Here is a 24,923-nt window from a genome sequence, read left to right as displayed (position 1 = left end):
CATAATATATTCGACAACTATATTACTATTTATATCTAGGTAGAGTATATTTTTTGACACATTTTGTTATATATATATATATATATATATATATATATATATATATATATATATATATATATATATATATAGTATATCTATAGATCCAAATACAAGACTTGAGTAGCTGATATAGCTCCGAAAAATGCTAGCATACTCGCTACACCAACTACAGCTGTTGTGGTACCGCTAACCGAAACGATAGTACCCATACACATACTGAGAATAAATTGCGCCAAAAATACCATACTCGATACAAGTGCAACGTCAGTACCTAAGCCTCTAATTTGCGTTGATATTTTTACTTCTCCATTTGTTGTGGTTTCGAACTAAAACACAAATAGTATATATTTATAGTGTATAAAATATTATTTCTGAATAAATTGAATACGAGCTATTTTCGAATTACGAAAAAATCGAGATACAAGATCTCAAAGAGCAGTTTTTTTCTTCGTCATAGCGATCAGCGATATTCAGTGACGAGCACCTGTAGATCTTCGTAGTCGTCGAAGTGTGTAATGGCGACTAGTTCATGTGAAAATAAATTAAAATCATCAGGTGCACGATCTGGGAGCACTTGAGTACGGTTTGCCGTATGAGATCGGATATTGTTATGCAAAAATAAATGTTGTGTGCCTTTCATGGACAATAGTTCTCGAAATCAATGTTACGGTAAAGATTTAACAATTTGCACCTCTGTTCAAATACATAGTGTCATAAATCCAAAAAACAAACTATCTAACTTTATTTTTCACTTTTCGGATGATAACTCAAAAACTGACAAAGTGCAATAATAATGATTCAGATGACATTATTTAAGATAAAATTTTCAAGTTTTCTAGCACCAATAGAACAATAGAAGAGATTTTCAAATTTTTGATTTATAACACTATATGATTGGAGGTGTGAATTGTTATACTTTTTAATTGTGATATTAGTGTGTTATTATAAACTAGTCGTTATAAATAAAAAATAAGGACGTCACGGTATTTGCTACAGAAATCAAATATAATTTTAGTGTTTGGTTTCACAGGTTACTTTATATTAAATTTTCGTAACATGCCGTATATCGCATTGCGCACATCGAGCATTTTTCAGTTGGCCGTAGCCCAAACAGGTAGCGTTTAATGTGTTACATGTCTTAAAATAATGAATGAACAAATCATGACGCGTAAAAATAGTTGCAGCCCATACAATTATCTTCAAGTCATTGTCATACTTCGCAAATCTTCAACTTATTATTGATATTTTTAACTTTTATACAGGTTTATTATGATTCACTTTGAATCTTGTATTAGAACTTTCTCGAAATATTTTTTTACCAAATAAAATAATGTTAATTCGTTTCTCTTTTGTATACTTACCGTGCTTTTCGCGTGATAATGAGCAATAATCAAATATGGCATTGTAAAAAGAGTAGAATACATAACACCTGCTGTCCAACTGAATAGAATTACACCAACTTTGTGCTTCGTAATTGCCATTAGAAACATTCCTGTTGAGTATACAAGCAGCCCACCTACATACACTTTTTTTGCACTGAAAAAAATAATAAAGACTTGCGAGCAAAACAATATTTTTTTACATTTAATCCTTAATTATTTTCATCGTAATACATGTTATATGAAATACTAATGCTTAATTTGTTGATCCTAATAAGGAATTCCTATAAATCAATTCTGCGTATGTTTTCAATAATTGTGATATGTAAGGACAAAGGTATATTTATTTAATTATATAGGTTTAAATCATCATATTTCAAGATTAGTATTCTCTGTCTAAAATATTTACATTTAATAATAAGCCACTCTGGATATAATTACGAATAGTTATGCAAATTATACTGAAGTTATGCAGTAGTTATATGGTTATAATAACCCTTCACAATCAACCAATAAACTTCATGGAAAAACCAAAATCAAAAGCCACAGCTAGCAGCCTGTTGGTCAAGGTTTTTTTCTTTGCGTACTATTGGCATGTTCAAAAATATACCTCAGGCCTTCAATGTTGCACGATTGAGTACATACTAGCGTATCTCCGAAGAGCTAGGAATAGCGTTGTTTTATTAACTTTATTTGGATTTAGATGTACCATGAATCAAAATATTCTCATTTCTCTGTAACTATGACATGACTTTATATGATATTTAAAGAGTCTCAATTGATTATAACTTCATTATTGTTTTTCCTTTTTAATTAATGACAATTAAAACAGTTTGCTGGTTTTAATTGTCACTTCCACTTGTTTTCAAGGCTTAGTTTTTCTCTGCTTCATTTCTTTTTTTTGTTTATATATTATTACTCTAATTTCACAATAATACCAGTTTATTCTTCCCGATTTCTCAGTTTTCTACGTATTCTATTATCAAGAAGTGGGTCAGAGCTTTCTTCGAAACTTGCTATTCTCAAATCCAGAAGTAGAAGCTGTTAACTAAATTATCTCCATACGTTACTGTTAATATTGAACAGAATTTTGCTTACCCAAAAACTGTGATTAATTTTTCAATTTTTGTAGAATAACAAGCACAAGATAAGGAATACATCGACATTCCCCAGCATCCAAATCGTACTCCTGACTCATATAATTCTCTAGATGTTCCTGATATCGCCTGAAAGCATGTATTCAATAATTACAAATTAGAAAGATTTTTTTTGTAAAAAGTCTTCAAATCTGTTGTGTACGTATATCTACCTATGTCTATTAAACTAAACAACATTGTTTTTATTAAATAAGAGACCCAGTATTCAACGCCATGTTTAAACGTCACTATTTTCAGTGATTTGCAAAATTCATAACAGTAAGTATTACTATTTGTTCTTAACAGGCACCCATTAGATGAACAAATGAATAATAAATAACAAAGGTATTGTTCTCTGTACGTGTCTACTCATACTGGAACCTTTCTCAAACTAATTAGTTTCAAAGTATTTTTTAGGACCATGAGTAGCTTCCCTCTAATTTGTAACAATCCACGTCAAAACTAATATTACAAAAATTCATATATTAAACCCTCGAAAATGACCAGAAATAGTCAAACATCATATTCCTATCTCAGAAACCCTTTTAGCGGTCTTGCATGGACGCATATATATATATATATATATATATATATATATATATATATATATATATATATATATATATATATATATATATATATATATATATTATATATTTAGAAATGTGAAAGGTCCCCGACACTGCCACATGACCAGCGGATTCCAAAACGTATCAAATAAATATAAGTTCATTGCATTAAATTCGAGTTATTCATTGTTCTGTTACTGTTCATTGTTAAAATATTGATTTGTCTGTAAAGTTATTTTTTGTAAAAATCATAAGTCGTTTATTGTAAATAAAAATACTTTTTAAAAAAGTTAAAAGTGTCTCAAAGAATATTTCTAGCGCTGCGAACAGGATAAAATTCGTACAGAAACATAAGTTTCCTGGTCAAATTTAGTTGTTAAACGAGACGATCCATCGAATCAAGGCGAGAAAAACGTAGTAGAAGACATCACCAGTGATCATCCTCTTGTAAGTACAACGTTCCTTTTCACCTTATTTATGAGCATTTTTAGCGATATTTCTGAAAGTAACTTACATTTATTATTGTCAAATCTCTCTATAAACCCTTTGGACAGTTCTACTTCGGCTAATAGTTGTCGATTTTGTAAAACTCAAATTTTAGAAGTTCGAAACACTAATAGCTTGAATATGTCTCTTCAAAACAATGATATCTTCAGCCTCTGTGCCACTCTACCTGAATTTAGTTCGAAAGATAATATTTCAACATTTGTAAAATAGATAACTTAATTACGTTCCTTCGGTCACAGAATCTCACTCAATCTCAAGAATTCATATTAAATGCCAATATTATTTCTCGTATAAAAGGTGAACGTAGAGATTTTTTAAACTACTCAAATTTAACACTTTAGACTGATGCACGTCCAGCATTACTAGCTAAATACGGAGATCGACGCTCCGAGGATATTTTACTAACTCTATTATCTACAACAGTTCAGTACGACAATGAGACCTATGACCAATATCACCAAAGAATCTCTAATGATTTAAATGATTTGCTTCAACACATAGGCTCTTAATGATAATATAGAAACTGTAAATTTCAAAAGCAAGTTATCATCCGATTTCAATGGATACTTCAAAATGAAATACTAAACCTTCAAACTATAAACGAATTCCTTTTGAAACTGAATCAAACTATAACTTTATCCCAACAAGACCTTTCGAATATTGAACTCTTTACTTTAGATGAACTGGAAACTTTAAAATAAGAATTATTAGCAATTTATTCTCGAAATGCCCTTTTAATCAGTGACGAACATCCCTATCAATTAATTGAAGCTTCTAAATCATTAGTTTGCGTTACCACCATAATACTGAAAATACGCATCCTTTATCCTCATTCTTACCCTACATCTAGAATCTACCCAATTCCCAATAATGATCACATTATGATCCTGCCACCCGCACATTACTACGCAAATAATAAATGGTACGATATCTGCACCAGCTTAGCTGAACACATCATTTGTACGAAACCTATAGGATCGTAATGCAAAATTCCGAATATAGAGAATTGCACCAAGTCAATCACAACAGAGAACTTTTCACAAGAAACCAGCAAAGTAATTCTATTAGGAATAGTTCATCCAACCATAATTCAAAACCAAGAAATTAGGAGAAGTAGCATCTTAATGACAAACGAGCCAATTACTATAGAAGGAATACGATACAACAAGAAAACTGTGCAAGAAATTACAGTGCCGCAAGTAGTCCCAATCAAACTGCATCCGAAGCACGAAATTATGCTCATTGAACCAATTCCACTCCTGCCGCAATTTTCTGCAGGACTTAGTATTGTTTCCTTAATTACAACTTTGATTATTTTAGCCACGAAACGAAAAATAATTTCCAGATTCTTATATAGTCCCAAACTACAACCCACTCAAATCCAGATTCTCCAAGATTTTTTCTCAAAGACTTCGAGGACGAAGTCAACACCAAAGGAGGGAGGAGAAATATGAAAGGTCCCCGACACTGCCACACGACCAGCGGATTCCAAAGTGCAATAAACAATATTCACATAGTCAGAGGAATCCAAAATACGTATCAAATAAATATAAGTTCATGGCATTAAATTCGAGTTTATTCATTGTTTTGTTACTGTTTATTGTAAAATATTGATTTGTCTGTAAAGTTATTTTCTGTAGAAATTATAAGTCGTTTATTGTAAATAAAAATACTTTTTAAAAAAGTTAAAAGTGTCTCAAAGAACATTTCTATATATATATATATATATATATATATATATATATATATATATATATATATATATATATATATATATATATATATATATATATATAGCACAATTGGTAATGGAAGATCTTGAGGAAACGGTCCTAAGCAAACTTGATATAAATATTCCATTCTTTTTCCGATATGTAGATAGACTGTACCAAAGAATCAAATTGAAAACATAAGTAAAAAATTCAATTCTTAACATGAAAAACTTCATTCACAATGGTGGTTGAGCAAAATAATAGAATCAATTTTCTTGATGTCATATTATATAAAATTAACAATAACAGAATGGTATACGCAACCAACTTGGTCCTCAAGATATTTAAACTTCAATTCATGTCATCCTATGTCACAAAAAAGATCAGTGATAATAAGTTTGGCTGATAGATCTATCCAAATATCAGATCCTTAATTTAGATGCTTAGCTATTCAAAAGCAAAAACTGCATTGAAAGAAAACAATTATCGGGAAAAAATGATAAATGACATAATCAAGAAAAGGATAAACAGACACTATAATCAATTTAAAAACAAAACAGAAACGAAACATCAAGATATAAAACATTTTTTCTTACCATATGTACAAGGACTTTTCCAACAATTATCGAATTATTTCAATGAAAATGATATTAGTATAAGTCATAGAGGACATAATACATTATCCAAATATTTCACTAAATTAAAATCAAAAACAACAAAAAACAAAAGAAATAATATTATATATCAAGTGCCTTGTACTAACTGTAAAGCTATCTACATATGGCAAACATCTCAGTATTTAGAAAATAGACTAAGAGGTCAAAAATAGAACTGCATTAACGAACCATGAGATATCAAAAAAACATAAATTCAATTATAAAGATTCAAAAATTCTTGAAACGGAATCTAATACACGAAAAAGGGAATTTTTAAAAATGGTTCACGTTCATAAGAACGAAAAGCTATAAATGATAAAAAAGATATAAATAATTTAAGTAAAATTTTTATAGCTCTATTTTGTAAATTCTAATAAAACTACAAATAATTTAATTGATTACTGCTATATATTTAAGATGTAGGGATCAAGGAAAAATTAATTTTTTTTATTAGAACGAAGTTCTAAGTTGATTTTATCTTTATTTTGATACTTTTGATGAAGGTGATCTATAGATCAATATAAATAAGCAAATTGTCAGTGTCAATATCATATTTTGATAAAGAATTAAAGAAAAGTCGAAACGTCAAAATTTATCTTTCTTTTAAAAACTATCAAAAAAAACTAATTTTGAAACAGAAGAGACCTAAAATCATATATATCGCCATGGGACGCCTATACATTGCCCCATTGCCTTTTTACTATCAATCGGACGACCGATTTGCATGATTTGCATGGGACGTCTGTATAAGGTACATCCTATAGCAAGACCATGATTTTAAATCGTAATCTACACTAAAAATGGAGTCGATCCATAACATCAAGGAAGACGTCCAAAACTCGTATTATGAACGAAATCGTATATCTTAGTTCATCGATTTACTACTTCGAGCGTAACTATCGAGTTTCCATTACTTTGTATACAAATATACATTTCGTTAGTACTTTTACCTTAAAGTTATCGGACGTCTCTTGAATTGGCAACAACGCTCTAACGTTCTCACAACTTAATTCGTGTATATGTTACCGGCAATGTGTATAATTCAGGTATTGTATACAATGCCTAGGTAATGTATACAATCCCTGGGGCGTCCAGGCAATGTATGAAATATCATGAATATCATTGTCCATTTCATACTTTACCTAGGTATTGCATACAATTCCTAGGGATTGTATAGAATACCTGCTGGTTCATCGGTAATGTGTAAAATAAATAAATTTTAAGACTAAACTAATGTTAGGTAAGCGGGTTAATATCAATAAATCTTAACAGACTTACTTATCAAATAGCGGACAAATAAAACATGTTGTATTTACTTGAAATAAACTTTATTATGAACTTTAAAATCACAAAAAAATAACTTAAAATTCTTCTTGTTCGTAACATAACATTACAAGTATCTTTTAACATAATATAAGTAATTTTGTAATTGAACTTCACAAACAAAACAATTCTCTTTATAACAAAAAGTAGGTCTAATAGGCATTCACAATTTTAAGTAAAAGTAGGTTTTATTTATTCTTACACGACAAACTATTATGGCACTTTGAAGAGCACAGAGCCTTACTTTTGACACAGGAACACTTTTTAGAGTCACAGTTTTTTTGCAGCTACATTTCACAAAGCCCTGTCCTGTCCCCGTAGATTGAAAAGTCGCAACTGTACAATGTCTTGACAACGCCTTGCTTTGTGCCTAGTTGATATAGATCGTCATCAGTTTTGTGTAATACTACAGCTAGTATATTGCGAGCATCACCACGACCTCTATCGACTTCTGGAACAGGAATGCGTACTGTTGTACCCAACGATACGGGAGGGAATTTTTTTTCAGAAGTTTTAAGCATTTTCTGAGCTTGTACTATCAAATTCTCTTTGGCTCTGATGCGGTTTTCTATCGAAAAGGCGTTTTTTGCGCATAAAGGACAAGCAACTTTGGATCCAAAACCTTCTGCAATATTTTCTTCCGGAGCAGCACAAATAGTATGAATAGGCCTATTGCACATTCTGCACGAATGACCACCTGTTGTCTCCTCGGAACAAACACAGCATATAAGTGCACAACTCAATGACTCCTCTCGTACTGATACCAAATTCGGATCATGTAACGCTTGATCATTTACCTCACAAGGAAGATTTTCGACATTCGTAGGCTCAACAACATTCTTAGTATTTGGGATAGCCATGTGTTCATAATGCGCACTTTGGACATTTGAAGCTTCCTTACCGATGTTAAAACTATCGAGTGCAGCGTTTTGTTGATCTGGTGCCTGCAGAGGTTGAGTGTCAGCTGTTTCAGTTTCTGATGTCTCAGCCGCATCTATTACAGATTCTGACGATGACTTCATCACTTTTCCTAAATCTTCTTCGCTCTCCAGGTTGTGAGTATCCTCAAAAGGCAAAGATATGCCAACTTTTATTTTCGACCCAAAAAGAGCTTCATAAGGTGTTCTTTTGATTCCTGAGTGAAACGCCCCATTCTTCATGAGTTGTACAAATCGCAGACCATCACTCCAACGTTCGCTATCGTTATCTTGCATCCAAGTTGTAAGCATATTTCCAATGTCCTGGTTAGCTCGTTCGACACTCCCTTGACTTTGGGAATGTCTAGGCTTGCCATGCACAATTTTTAAGTTCGGCCAGTATATTTTAAGATTACTGACCACTCGGTTTGCGAATTCTCGACCGTTGTCCGATTGTAAGATGGCTGGTGCACCAATCAGTGTAAAAATATCCAGTAAATTGTACGCTACTTCCTCAGCGCGTTTTGTTTTCAGGGCTCTTAATATGACAAACTTTGTGAGATGATCCTGATAGACCATTATGAATTTATAATCCCGGTCTGGATGAGATTGATAGTCTATCAAATCTACTTGACAGCGAGAATTAAATTCTGTTGAAAGTATGGGCTTCACGACAATCCCTTTTTTTATTCCTTTTTGTTTTTGCTGGCAGGGTTCGCAAAGTTGCAAAAATAGTTCAACATCGTGGCGAGTTATATTCTTATATCTTGAAGAAAGCTCCTTCAGCATTCTGTCTCGTCCTCCATGGCCGATACTTTGATGTGCGTCGTGAAGTATTTGAAATAATTCAGTATCAGCAACGTAGTATATAATATTGTTATTTGTAGTAGCATCCACAGGAAAAATCAACTTATCTTTCTCACCAACAGTTATAGCATCATAATGCTTCAATAACCAGTAATCCCGAGAAGCCTTTTTTTCAGCCGTTTTTGCATTTTTTGTTTCTTCTATCAATTGTTCATAACGATTTTTTTCAATAAACGTGCGATTTTTTGTATTTGCTGCTTCTCTTTTTATTTGTAATTGTGAATAAAATCTTTCTTTCATCTCAGCTATTCGTTGTTCGGCCGCCATGTTTTAATAAATTAAATTACTTTCCTACCTGACGAAAATTAGCAAAAATAATAACTATGACGCAAATAGCTCAATACACGTGTTAACAGTATCATCTCACGTCGCGAAATGAATTGGTGAAATGCGGCTGTTTGCTTAAATAGTGTCGCGGTATCCTTTTTCTCAAGCGGCGGCTCCTTTGACCTGACCGGCCGCCCGCGGTATCCTTTTTCTCAAGCGGCGGCTCCTTTGACCTGACCGGCCGCCCACCCGCCGCGCCCGCACCGCCTCTTCTCAAAGGATAATTTTATTTACAAAGGCTACCGCGTGCGGCGTAGACCCGAAAGTGAAATTGACAGTTTTATATCGAAGCGCCTCCGTAGTGAAAGATTGTGTTTGTGAACTGTTGTACTACGAATTGAATTTATCCTCAAAAAATCCGACATTTGATAAGATTCTGGATAAATTACACCTATGTACTTACCTCCGTAGCAACCTACAGACGCTCCAGCCGTAAGTCAAACTAAAAGAAAGTATTAATAAAAAAGGTAATTCCACATTTATGTGGAACATAAGTATACGTAGTTCACGCAATTACAGAAGAAAATAAGTACCTAAATATTTTGTTTTGGATTCAGAGCGTGATAATGGCTCTCTTATTAAAAATACGGGTGGTAGTAACTCTGACAGTTCAAGTGATGAAGAATTGTGGTGTAATTTTATTTTGAATTTACCTACTTTCGCATATTTTTGATTAAAATTATCTTTGCACCTAGCTTGTGTGTCCCGATAATTTTTATTCGTATTTTGTTTTATTAAACACAATTGCGTTCGGGTGTACCGACATTATCTAAATGAACTTACTTTGATCGCGCCGCCTTGGCGCCGTGCCGTCTCTTGTCAAAGGATTTAATTTTATTTGCAAAGGATACCCGCGTGCGGCGTACACTCGCGAGTGAACGGTCATGCTAAAACGATTCACTTCCATTAATGCTTGAAATGGCGCCTCTAGGAAGGGTGTCAGGGTTCTATGAAGCTTACCGTACTTATTTGTTTGTAATAACCACAATTGCGTTCGAGTGTTACATTACCTGCTGCAAGTTTGGCATTGTATACAATACCTAGGTAAAGTGTAAAATAAATTCTATTTCATACTTTACCTGCCCGTTTTAGGTATTCTATACATTGCCTAGGTATTGTATATAATACCGGATTATACACATTGCCGGTAACATATATAATCTTTGTTCAATTCTGTGTGTTCCATTTGTGCATCACAATGAAGAGGTCACAGAAAATTATTGCTGCTGCTTTAAGTAAGTATGAAATTTAGTTATTAATATTTCAATATTATTCAAAATTGTCTTATTTATTTAGACAATAATAATAATATAAGCAATAACTGTTGCATCCCTAATCTCTATAAGTTTCTTATTTGCATTCATAATTATTACTCATTCTGTTCCCGCCAAAATACTTTTTCTATACAAACGGATAATATTGATTTGATTTCAAATTATGTACTGATAATTTACTTTTGTTTGGCCCTTAGGCACTGCGTTGTGCAAATTACAAAACAAATTATTAATTTTTATTTAAATTTATATCATATGCAACCGAAAGCGCCTTACAAGAGATGGTCCACAATTTAAAACCAATCAAAATTATTATTTAAAGTTATTCATAAAGAATGTTTTTTTTGGAGGGAAACTGAAAAAGTATAGATAGGTATGTTTTCAAATATTCTAAAGTCAGTTTCTATAAATCTTGAGTAGACAATACAGATCTTTTTATTAAAAAAAAAAAAAAAATAAACCGTTAGCGTTGCAATTTTCATCAAACATGCCGCTATTCTAAGGCCCTACACTTTGGAGGAAGTTCTGCCAGACTCGCTGATTTTTAGCGAGTCTCAGTTTTTCCATGTTACAAATGATACAAAATTGTTTCTGAAGTAAAATTCACGGAGTAATTTATGCAATAGAATTTTCCGGTCAGAAAGAAATGTGTTCCATTTACTTTATTTAACAATGAGAAAACAAGCTAGGCTGGATTTGACAAACCTCGATTGTGAAGGAAAACATTAAAAAGCCTACTTTTGACAGTGTTTGTGAACAATATATTTTAGAAGATATTTCGAATAAAACATGGGGATTCATTTTTCAATTGAGAAAATCTTATAGAGAATTTACCAAGCATTAAAATTGTGCTTTTAATTTATTTCTGTCTTTCAATACTGCGATGGTATGTTGTTGTATTGAATGACACATTTCCAGTATTATCAATAATGGTATAAATTACAATAGGGACTATGTTTTAGCTGATCAATTTATTATTTTGACTATAAATTATTATAATACCATCATTGCGAATTTTTTTTAAATCATGTTGAAATTTGATGTCAACAGAATTTATACTTTAATATAATTTTTAGATAATACCTCCTTCCGACAAAAAATGTCAGTTCCTGTAACAGAAGTAAAAATCATTTCATATAAAGTAAGTAATACTCTTTCTTTATTAACTGAGGAGGTAGTCGTATTATCGGAGAAATCTATAATCCAGTATTCTATCTTGTTCATGCATTCATTGATCTAAGGGTGTCCCACTATACAAGAGACGGCCTATAACTCCATAACGGACCGTTTGATGAACATTTCATAAGAGTACCGATTTTTCTGTAAATATTCGAAGAAGCCATAACTTAAAATTATTTTTAATTGAATGGGTTGTCCCAAAAAATTTTCTCTATGAGCTTATTTCAACGATGTATGTTAGGATATACAACCAAATGAAAATCGTAATTTTTCTACTGCTGTTATATGAAAAAATATTCAATAAAGAGTTCTAAATGATAAGGGATATTTGTATGCTGTATTAAATTTTCATGCTATAACTTTCAAGCTGAATAGTTTGAATATGGATATGGTAGTCATAGTTCTCGATTTTCAACTGTTTTTCTGCTACAGCCTGCTAAATATAAAAAAATGTGATTTTCTATCTCTCGTAACTTGTTTATATTACAAAGTCTAAAAACAAAATATTTTTAATACAAGCTATCATTAGATACTCCTTGCTATTTAAAATGTTCATTGGAGCTGCTCTCCTACTTTAAGCATTTAAGTTGAGGGAGCAATTATTTTTCTTCGCAATTTTAGGAGAGAACAGGTTTGGTTTTTACTGTATGTAAGGACTTTTAGGGTAGTTTACAAAGTAGAAAAAGATATTTAGTGCCGCGACTAACTTAACTCTTGAAATGTTAATACTTGGTACTATTAAATTAATAAATATTCTCGAAATATTGTATGTTTTAGGCTGAGAGTAAAGAAAAACAAATAGCAATTCACGATATAACTATATCAACTCCCTTGAGAAGGTATTTGAGAATGAAAAAGGGAGAAAAATGAGGAAAAAGTAGGGCTACCTAATCAGGGAATATTAGGTAATAAAAACAATAATGAAATTGTTGAATACTGATAGACCCACACTTATTAACGAGAAAGAATTTATTAACATTGAAAAAGAGCAACAAACTAGGAAAATAGAGCAGCTTAATGAGGGAATATTAGCTAATAAAGATAATAATATAGACAGTTCATGGTCGAACTTTTCAAATTCGGATTTAGATCCCGATTATTATCCATCAGACATTGCGGTTGGTAAAATTGATACATTGAATGTAATGCAAACTAAAGTCTTAAGAAAAAATAGAATAATGGAGGATAATGAAGAATTTTCCAGTTTTAGACTACTAAAAACAGGAATTGCTAAAAAATGAACAATTGCCTAGATTGGAGAGAAAAATATCAATATCTAGCTCGGATTTACTAACTTCTCAGGTATATATGATTTTAAAGGTCTTCACATATATTTTGCGGGATAAATCCAAATATGCTATTGACACTGACAATTTGCGTATTTATAGTAATCAATACATCACCTAACATCATGAACATCAAAATAAGAATAAAATCAAAATACAAATTTGTTCTAAAAAGAAAAATTAATTTTTTCTCAGTCCTTACATCCCAATATGTAGCACTTTCAATCAGTTAAATTATTTGTAGTCAAATTTTATCTTTTCTCCAATTATTAAAAAAAAACTAATTTTAAAACAGAAGAGACCTAAAATCAAGAACGTTTAGAAGCATATATATATATATATATATATATATATATATATATATATATATATATATTATTGCATCTAAATGTTCTTGATTTTAGGTCTCTTCTGTTTTAAAATTAGTTTTTATTAATAATTTTTGAAAGAAAGTTAAATTTTGTTGTAATAAGAAAAATAATTTTTCCCTAGTCTTTACATCTCAAATATATAGCAGTACTCAATTAAATTATTTATGGGTTTATTAGAATTTACAAAATAGAGTTATAAATTTTACTTAAATTATCTTTTTCGTGTAGTGTATTGAATTCCGTTTCTCGAATTGAATAAAATGAAGCAAATTCAAGAAAAAGATAAACACATAAACACTACAATCAATTAAAAAACAAAACCAAAACATTTTTCCTCACCATATGTACAAGGACTTTCTCAACAATTATCGACTTATTTCAATAAATATGATATTAGTAATAATAGTCATAAAGGACATAATACATTATCCAAATATTTCACCAAATTGAAATCTAAAACACCAAAAACCAAAAGACTGCCTTGTACTAATAGTGACGTTGTTTACATAGGACAAAAATAGAACTGCACTAACGAACCATGAAATATCAAAAAAACATAGATTGAATTATAAAGATTCAAAAATTCTTAAAACGGATTCTAATACACAAAAAAGGGAATTTTTAAAAATGGTTCACGTTCATAAGAACGAAAAGCTATAGGTAAATGATAAAAAAGACCTAAATAATTCAAGTAAACTTTATAGTTCCATTTTGTAAGTTCTAATAAAACTACCAATAATTTAATTGACTAGTTCTCTATATGTTTACTCATTTCCTAAACCTGATCTTGGTTTAAGGTCTCTTCTGTTTTATAATTAGTTTTTTTAAATAATTTTTTAAAGGTAGATAAAATTGACGTTTCGAGCTTTCTCTAAGTCTTTATCAAAATATAATAAATATTTACAACAAATCGAAAACAAAGTAACTAGAGCTGCAAAAAAATTTTTAGGTAGATTTGACAAAAACAAGAAAAATAAAACATAGGCATTATCAACTACAAAATTCGCGGCAACAAACAATTAAACAAGTAAAATTTTGTATTCAATTCAATAATGCCTTGGTAATCTGAAAGAGGTTAGCTTCCATTATTACTGCTGATAATGTTTCCTAGTTGTACATAGATCACATTTTGTCTGAGTACATGAAACATCTCATCCAAACTTATTTAATTAGTTGGTATTTGCAAGCAGTGTCAACCACAGCACTCTACTGAATCTTATATTTGGATATAAGTAACCACCAAGAAGTTCCCCTGAAAAGTCAACTTGTTTCAAAATTTTATGTATTTAGAATACTTTAACATTTACCAATATTTTAAAAGTAACGTTGAGTTTTGAGGTCTTTTGTTTGGCACCAACGAAAAATTATTTGACAATATTTTGATACTGCCACAAATTTCTTAGTCTACTAAATCTTATATTTAGATATGAAAGCATTTACTTCATTAATAAAAATATGGGTTCTTTTATGGAATTGATACTGCAGTATATTATTTCTATAATTTTTAGATAAAACCTATAATTTCTTTAGTTTTTTTATCAATTTCAATTAAATAATTACCGTGGGATCTCCGTTGAAAACAGCTTCTCCAACAAAATCTGTAAAATACAATGAATAACATACATGAGCCATCCAACAAAACAAATTTGTCAAACAGAGTATTCTTATTGAATTGGGCATGTAGATAATGCTTTGTAAGTAAAGTAATAACGAAGCATTTGGATCTGGAACTATACTTTTTCTAGGACCTTCTTGAGTTGAAGAAGCATTTGAATCTTCGATGCGAGAATACTGGTTCTTACTTTCCTGCAAACAAAAGCAACTATTTTATTTTAATGTGGGCATCAAAAATTTATGTTCCGATAGATATCAGAACAGAAAATTGATGAGATGCAATCAAGACATTGTATTCATTTTCAGTTCAGTATATTTAAAGCGTAAATTGTAGTATAGCAAATAAACAAATATAGTCATAGAATCACAGAGAAGATATTTCTCAAATTTATATTTCAATGATTACTGAATCGAAAACTGTTTTTTAAAAATAAGGTTTTGGAATATGGAGAACAAAGCGCATGAGGCATGGTTCCAATTTCATTGATCATGTAATTGTAATATAGTGAGAATGTTATGATTCATGAAGAAATAAAACCGTTTGTGAATACGAGGGTGAATTATTTTCATTTTAAATAGAGTGATTAAATTGTGTTGTCTCTATATCTATCTGTGAACTTTCCATTTCTATTCAATTTATTATGATTGTGAATATGAATTATATAAATTGAAAATAGAAATATAGAAAAATAAAATATTACATTATCTTACTGATTTCATACAACAAACGTAAAAGTTGTCAAACTTAATATTGTGGTTAACTGGTATATCAAAAATATTAAATATTCAATGTGTAGCAATGGAAACAGCACAGAGCTCAGTGGTAACTGGCATTATAGTTTTCCATCACGGTTAATGTTACTTTTTTTTAAGTAAGAAGTGCAAATCATTAAATATACAGCAGTCAGTTCACCAATCTTACCCATGATATATGGTAGTCTACTCCGCCTGTCCTACTAGTAAAAGGTATTTTCTTTTTTCGTATATTATATCATATCTTTAAAAGTTTTAAGAAAGTTACTGTATGGGGTACAAAGGTATTACCAACGCCAGAGCTTCACTTCAAATCAAAATGGTCGTTTTGTTACAAAGAAACCATAATAATAAGTGTACTTTGACTCCTATGTCGACAACTAGAGTTGTGATATACGTCTACAAGATGCTCGTACGCCAACTTTATGTTGCTGTGATTAATATGTGTTCTTTTTTCCAAATAGTTGACAAGTTCTCAGTCAGACACATAGATTGTGCCACATATAGATAATTAATATTTTTGTAATAACTGTTTTTATAATGTAGCCGAAAGAATTATTTAATAATTATACCATTTTTGTCAATATTTTCAGAAAAAAGAAGAAATTACTAGAAAATATCATAGGTATATACGGTATGCCCATCTTATTTCAAAGAAATGAAGTTTAAACTGTAATGAAAACCATTTTCATCATAATGATAAATTCTCTTTGAATTTAAAGCCATATTGCCTAATAATTAATAATAATTAAAATAACCACTTACGTCTAGTTTATCATTTGTATTATTTCCTATAGTTCCATAAGATTGGCCTTCATCTTCAGTATCTACAATATTTTCTTCATTCTCATAACAAGAATAATTTTGAAAATTAGCTCCACTAAGCTCTAATAAAGTCAAGGGAATTTCCTTAAAACTTGTTATAGTATATCCAACACATATAACAAAAATAAATGTTATCAAAGTAAATACAGCTCTTACGTGACCACCAAGAAGTTCCCCTGGAAAGACAACTCGTTTCAAAATTTTATTTTTGTACAATTGTACGCGAAGTCAGTATTTCGCGTTCTCAGCACAGTCCTCGAAATTTAATTTCGAGGCCGTTACTCATAGCAACGGTCGCGAAACCAAACGTCACTTCCAAATTTGACATTTCTAAAATACTACGAAGACAAGGATTATTTTTCATTGAATACAAACAAATACATAAGTACTTATATTATTTAGGATGAATATTAACATTAATTCTATAGTTTGTATTATTACTTATATATTTACTCTAGAAGTTGAAGCAACTACATCTAGTGTTTCTGAATAACGGTTATTGCCTATATTCAAACCAGATATTATATCGCCAGAAATTGAGTTGGAAATTTGCTTCTTACTTTCAATAGAGTATTCTATATATACTCTCGCTACTGTCGTGGACTTCCATCCACCGTGACATTTAAGAATTGATATATCAGCCGAAGTATTGGCAAGCAGCGATGCAGAACTTCTCCGAAAACAGTAACCCCTGTGTTTCAGGATTTGGTAATCTGAGATACTTGGCAATCATACTAGGCATTTTCCCAATTCTATGCACTTCAACAACTTGTACGGTGCACTTTCCGTTTTCTTATTTCAAGAATATACGACAATTATTACCAATATGTTTTGGTCGAAGAGCTGCATATTTACGATAAATTCATATGAAATCAATATTCTCTTTCAGAATATCATCAATGACCATTTTTACTAACTCATCTCGTCGCAAGGCACCAGATATTCCCATTATCAGAACTACCTACAAAAATCAGAACAATAAATAAAAATAATTGTAAATGACATCTCTTAACACTTACCTTCAACAATTAGTATTTTTCATCTTTAGTTTCTTTCTGGAATGTATCAATTTGCTCACGCGTAAAGACTATAGACTTTTTTGCTCAATAACTTACTGCGTTTCTTTTTAGAGATGGTATTAATTTTGAAAACTGCTTGATGTCGATATTGTCTCGTATGTTCAGCATGGAGTAATTGTTCCATAAAGTTGAACTTTTTACAACATTTGATTTTTGATAAAATATTTGAACTGGCCGTAACATTTTTCGTACTACCGTTAATATTTTCCGGTATTAAATTGGAAAGCGCCGAATTTACAACGCTTTTGAGTTCAGAAAGAGTGGAAGGTAATGAAATATCGCTATTAGTATCAGATTTTTTGCGGTTTGTCAAGAACTGTCAAAATATTTTGTAATGTGTTTGCCATGGCAGCGAAACTTTTTAACGACCTCATGATTACTGAATACAATGTTCACACCACCACTCCACCAACACTCACAATTACACTGTCTGACGCGCGTTTCGATAATCAAGTTATCGTCTTCGTAAACTGAATTTACCCTCAGTCTCTGAAGAATATCAGTATGAATATCGCCAACGGTTCCAGAAATTCCCACTTAGACCTCAAGATTATCTATTTTAAAAGTAACGTTGGGTTTTTTTGACCTTTTTTTGGTACCAATTAAAAATTAGAGAAATGATATTGAAATATGTTGATACTGATAGAAATATCATACAAATTTTTATGAAGAGTTTTGTTATCGTTTAGAGCTTAAACTATTGAACTTTTAGAAATGGAATCTGGGTAATATCTTACCTATAAACGTTACATCCCAGTTGATTCCTCCTAACGCATAACCAAAGAATCCGCCCAATCCTGCCATAACAGTGAAGGTACTCAAGCCACGTGCGTGATCATCTAAAACAAACATGGTCCTTAATTTTTCTTGATCATATAATGTTTACACGTGAATTTTTCTGTTGAATAAAGCATTTACCACAATAAAACTGTATTTTTAAGGTCGATTTAATCAGTGATATTTCTACTATTTTTATAATCTGTTGAGTAAATATATCAGTTTCTCAAAAACCAAACGCCCAACAACTTTTTTCCATTTAAAAAGACTTTCAAAATTTCTCTTTTAATTATTGTTAATACAATTCCTTTTGCTTTAAATTCCTTATGTACACTTACCTGGTACTGTCACATCCAAAAGGTAAGCTCTGGCTGGACTTTGGCAAGCATCAGCATCAAAGTCTAAAAGCACCGTTCCCAGTATTGTAAAAAACACGCCCCACGGATGTGAATTATTATACTGTATTAAGAAATCATTCTTTCTATCTATAACCATGTTATTGCTCTCATTATTATCATCATTATATATAAGTGAATTGTTGAGAAGAATTGGGGATATGGTAGCTTCCTTCAATGCACTAGTTCTGTGAGATGAGATTCGATGATAACTCATATTTGGAGGCTTAATGTCTCCCATTGTATATCCTAAATGTTCACCGTTAGGTACTAAAATTAGTCCTACAAAAGAAGGTACCGAACAATATAATTATTCACAAAACTCTAAGAATTAGTTTCATTGTGCCGTAATTTCATGAACCAGTACATTGACAGTAGTAAATTCTAACAGAGGCTATCGTAGTTACCTGTAAATGTGATCTGCTTGAATATATATGACTATTTCCTTCGAAAAATTTAAGCCAACCAAAAAGCTGTAATATTTTATGTTTACCTAGCAACGATCAAATTTCAGCGATAATACTGCACTAGTGCAAATTATCGATAATTTGCACTAGATGGTATAAGAATATTCTATTTTCAGCATAATTATCTTCTAATATACACTTAGTCCAACAATTTTCAAATTTTTTGATTTTTCAAACCATCTAAGAACTAACGTTTTTCGCAAAATACGGCTTTGTCTTTGCCATCACCTTTCTAATTGTCCGAAATTGCTTTCTACCCAACCGTTTGGGAATAGAAAGTAATCGGATGGAGCCAGACTCTGAGAAACGGTTTTTGTTTTCCTGGGACCACGTTCCTCGGATGAGGTCCATTGTTTGGGAAGTAGTTTTGTTTCATCTACTGTAACATATCGTTACCATTTGAAAATATTCGAACATTTGTTTTAATGTTCAATGTGAGTGACCTTTTTATCAGCCTTAAACTATGGCGGTACCCATTTGAAGATAACTTTTTGATCTCTAACCTAACAACAAAATATTTCTGTTAGGGTGCAATATTTACTGAATTAGTAACCTCACGTACTCTTATTCCATTATCTCTAGATATACAAATGCATGGATTTAATCAACCAAAACTTACAGAAAAATTTCGTTCTGGACGTTCAGCATCTTCTGTATTCATAAAACTACTTACAAATCATTCCATAAAGAAGGGACGAGACACTTTTAGGATAATATCTACGTAGCTTTTTTCGGTTTCTTCGAAACATGGCAAACGCTAACAATTTAATCGCCGAAGTGTAATTTTTGAGAGATCACAATGTAATGTAAAATAAGTTTCTCTCGATCTTTTGTTAAAATTATTCGTTACTTATTTGTTTCCACATATTTTATGTGTTAAATCTAATCTATAATGGAACATCGAAAAGGATTTGATGAAATTTATTGACTTCCGTTCGGATTGAGCTGCAACACTGATAATTTCGTTTAGAGAAACTATGAAAAAAGCTATTGAATACGAAATTGAGAATATCAAATGAGGACATAGGCTTCACCATAAGAAAAAATATATTACATAATGTTCAATAATGTAGTGTACAAAAATTAAGGATGACCAAAGGTTTTCCGTTGAGAGTGAAAAAAATAATCTACAGAAGAATCGTTATTGTCTGGATTTTAGATTCGCAATAAACTATTGAAGAATGCAAGGTTTATTATGGAAATTTTTCTCACAAGTTCCCAACTAGTGCTTAAGTTGATTGAAATTTTAGAAATTTTTATTTAGTTTCAGTTATCACTGAAAATTGTTTATTAATTTTTTGGACAAAGCAATAAATCAATTAATTTGCCCAATTCCATAGGAATAAATATTTCCGATTTAAAAAATATTTATAAAGAGTCTCCAGTCTAGAGTTATAAAAAAGTTATCTTGTGTTTTTAGATAAACAGAAAATTTTTCTTGAATTGAATTATAATGTGTTATGAGAACAGAATATACTAATTTTCTTTTTCTGCTGGTATTATTGATCTCACATGTTTTATTGTAGTAGTATTGTAGTTTTATCTTTGTAGTACTTCGATACCTATGATATTTTTCAAATCTTAAGAACTTCCAATCTCTTTATCGTCACTTAACTCAATGTTCATGATTCGAATTAAAATAAGAGACCACCTAAACGCATTTTCGTTACTATCGGTACGAGGGTTGCTACTTGAGTTTTGAGATATGTCAAGACTGATGTGAATATGTCAAATCTGACATTACCACAATAAAATTTGGAATTTTTAATGGCTGCCAAAAAATGGTCGTGTCGATTGGTACAAAGAAATGCTGAAAAAATTCAATCAAAGCAAATGGTCGCCTGTTTTTTCGGAATCACTGGATATGTCGCCACCGTTTCATTGGAGCAAGGCAGAAAGGTCAATTCTTAATGGTATTCCAGCATTTGTGCGCAGAAGATGAATCATCCTCCATCACGACAGTGTTGAAACAACGATGTCTTTTTACAAGCCAATAGAATGTGGAGTGCCCCAAGGCTCAGTACTAGGCCCTATTTTGTTTCTTCTGTTTATAAACAACATCGTCTATCTAGATATCAGCGGTAAAATATCTCTATTTGCAGTCGACACTAGTTTCTCTTGGAGCAACCCTGATCTCTCGGCACTTCATAGGACCATAGCTAGTGACCTTATCTGGAAAATTAAGTTCCTCCTGTTTTGTAGTGAGATGAGTCTACCATGCCTTTATTGGGTCGCATCTCCGATATACCCCTCCCTTCTGTGGTACGTGTCGTGCGACTAAACTTGAGAGAATCTTCAAGCTACAAATAGAGCTGTTAGATATTTACTCGGACTAAACAGCAGGGCTCACTGCAGGGATTTCCTTAAATAATTAAAAATTTGGACTCTTCACCTAGTTACTCCATGTTCAGAATTAGTTATGGGTTCAATATTTTATAATACAAAAAAAATGCACAATCACTTGCAATTGAAATCAAATCGATACCATCTTTTCTCACATTCCGCAATAATATGAGAGCATATTTACTGAAAAGTGCCTTTTACTTTGTAAATGGCTTCTATTTTAATAATAATATTTAATTCCGGGCATGCCTGCATACTGGCTTAATTTTTGATATGGATTTATATACGACTTATATATTAAACTATACTATATATTGAAATATATATATTGAATATATTGAAATTTTACTTTATTTGTTTTATCTTTATTTAGTTATTTTAATGCTTGTTTTTTAGTTTTTACAAGCTTTTATCGATAAATTTTAACAATGTGACAATAAAGCATTTCTCCCTTTATCTCTCATTTTAGATATCCAGATGTTCTGTCCACATTCTTAGTAGCTTAATATCGATTGGAGGATCATAGAAGTAATTATTACTCATGCGAAAGGAGTTATTCCTCAATTAAAAATATTTATACTTGAAATATCGCCGACTTTTTTTACATTAAGATTAGTTGAAGTGAAAGTTCAATTTGGTAAACATCTATCGAAACACAACAAAATTATTTTCTGCCTTTAACTTTATCTAATCTCACTCAAAATTTTTATTGAAAATCAGCCTTCAGTACACATGAGTGGATAAAATTGGCCACTTACCTATTAGTACACCAACGGACATTAGGAAAATGAAAGGCCTTCTTCTTCCAAACATAGAGTGACATCGATCACTTAATGAACCTAAAATTGGAGTTAAGAAAAATCCAATCAGAGGTGATAGGGCCCATACGAGGGTCATATGTTTATGCTTCACGCCAATTTTAAGAAGAGTTGGTGACACGAATGCTGTTTCGGCTGCGTAAGAGAACTCTATACCCATAACTGCTGCTGAGATCCGTACCAGCTCTTTTCCTGTTTTTTTTCTGAAAAATATTGACCTAATATTCCATCTGCTAGTTTTTGATTTGACAAAGAACATCTACAGGAAATTTCAATACGAGAAATACTGGTGAGAGACGTTTTTTAACATTTTATGTATATGACTGCAGATTCTTTGTCCTTATATGAGTTTGATAAATAAAAACGTGTCGGTATTAAAATTTTGTAGTTTTTTAATTGATGTGTGATTGAATATCTAATGAAAAAGTGAGAATAATAAGTAGGATATCAAAATAGTCACCTCACAAATGATGAGACAAAAATTCAAGGCGAATTAAAGATTATCACAATATAACGTATAACCCAATAGTTATATATTTTTGTAGTAAGTGTCTTCAATGCAACTTTTCTTATTTGCCATGATTGACGGCTTAATAACTAACAAAGTAGATAATTAAACTTAATGGAAGGGTCCTTGCTTTTCAACTAAGCGTAAATTTCTGCGAACATTCGTAATTCTTCCTCACTTTCGGTTGTACAAATGGTATGTTATTAGGATACCAATTTGGAGTTGCCCTTGCATAATGGCTAAGTTCGGCCAAAACATTATATCGTTTCCAATGTGATTTTGAAGTAATTTGGTGGAGCAGTGGTTAATATACCTTTCAGAATCTACAGCTTCCCCTTTTACTCGACCCACATAAAGTCTGGATATCCAGACTTATTGGCGAATTTTGCATTTTCTTCATATTTTACACTGTTAGGGAAGTCCCCTATATTGACCGTATAAAAACCATCGTTTCCTATGATTTCCGAATTAGCAAGTGTGAAGTATTTTTCATTGTCCATACGAATGACTCATTCGCAAAATGTATCCGCCTGAATCACGACAGCATCTTAGTATCCCCTAGTATTCCCGCGTTACGATACTATTTGAAATATGGTATTCACGCGCTAACTCCCTGCTCTGTATCTTGTTCTTATTACCATTCTTTCAGCTTTTTCTTTTTCACAGTTGATTATAGCGCAGTACTTGTTTCTCCGCGAAATATTTTGGTTTGGAAAAATGCCAACAATATTTTAGGGATCTTCCAACCAAATTATAAATGCTTATTTTCTAGCCTCAAAGTCCTTTTAATGCAACTGACATAAAAAAGGATTTGTCTAACTAATGTCAAGAAATGATGAACAATTTTTTTGTCATTTGATGTTGTTAAAACATATTTTGTAAGTTTTATGCCAAATCTATTGTGATATAATTAATAATCCATAATTCCATAAATCCATAATTAAAGAAAACTACAAACAGCTAATGAATATATCGATGAAGGAAGAAATGAAGAACTTGTCTTGTTAACGCGAAAACAAAAGGAAAACATATTGATAATCAAAACTGAAACTAAAGAAAAAGTACAGGAGAAACAACAGAAAGAAATGAAATGGAAAATAATCATTATGGAAGTGGCCCAGTTTGAGTAATAAATTAGGAAATGAAATAAAATTCGTTTTGAACTGAAAAGCTCATCGAACGCACAAGCATAAAAAAATATTTCATTCATTACAGTATTTTTTTTTGAGGAAAAATCTGTTAAAATCACAGATACTCAAAAAATGTGTTAGTGTATGGTGATGTATGTTGACTGAGCTTATTTTAATATCAAATTGAAAGGTATATACATCATATATTATATATGAGTGTTTAATAAGACAAGTTAAAAGTGGAAATTATTTTTTAGTCATACTCGGTCGTATTTTAATTTCAAGAAACTACTTCCTTACAACAAATGATAAAAACAGAGAAACATCGAACACTAATGAGAATATTCTTAAATACTTACCTATAAATATGCGAATAATCTTCTTGGTCTCTTTCATCATGCTTTTCAGAAGAATATTTCTTTTTTATAAAACCGATTGCTCCTTGGGGATTACTTTCCTTCCAGGTTAAATACTTTTCCCTAAAGTATTCTCTCACTGTGTGAAATCTCCCGATGAATCCTTGATATTCATATAACTTCTCCGCCATTATTTTCTAATGGTCTTTATTATAAGGAATATTCACGGTTTTCGAACACTGCATTTCCGTTCAGAAACATGTCCACAACTTCACAACCACTTGATGAATCTGATTGTTTGCCTAGGACAGCA

At 31.3% G+C, this 24,923-nt stretch overlaps 1 protein-coding gene across 1 annotated transcript; it reads right to left on the bottom strand.

Moving 5' to 3' along the window:
• Positions 1–24,923, bottom strand: LOC130448883 (proton-associated sugar transporter A). Its single transcript, XM_056786453.1, has 9 exons — positions 24,614–24,923; positions 22,557–22,819; positions 18,932–19,270; positions 18,554–18,655; positions 16,678–16,913; positions 15,106–15,351; positions 2,520–2,647; positions 1,404–1,578; positions 1–368 (listed from the first exon to the last, which is right to left on the bottom strand). The coding sequence occupies exons 1-9, from the start codon at positions 24,799–24,801 to the stop codon at positions 138–140; spliced, it is 1,908 nt and encodes a 635-aa protein (XP_056642431.1). The 5' UTR covers positions 24,802–24,923; the 3' UTR covers positions 1–137.

The sequence above is a fragment of the Diorhabda sublineata genome, chromosome 9 (assembly GCF_026230105.1).
Source record: "Diorhabda sublineata isolate icDioSubl1.1 chromosome 9, icDioSubl1.1, whole genome shotgun sequence".
NCBI lineage: Eukaryota > Metazoa > Arthropoda > Insecta > Coleoptera > Chrysomelidae > Diorhabda > Diorhabda sublineata.
The sequence above is the reverse complement of the archived record's forward strand: the minus strand, read 5'-3'. Positions and strand labels throughout refer to the sequence as shown.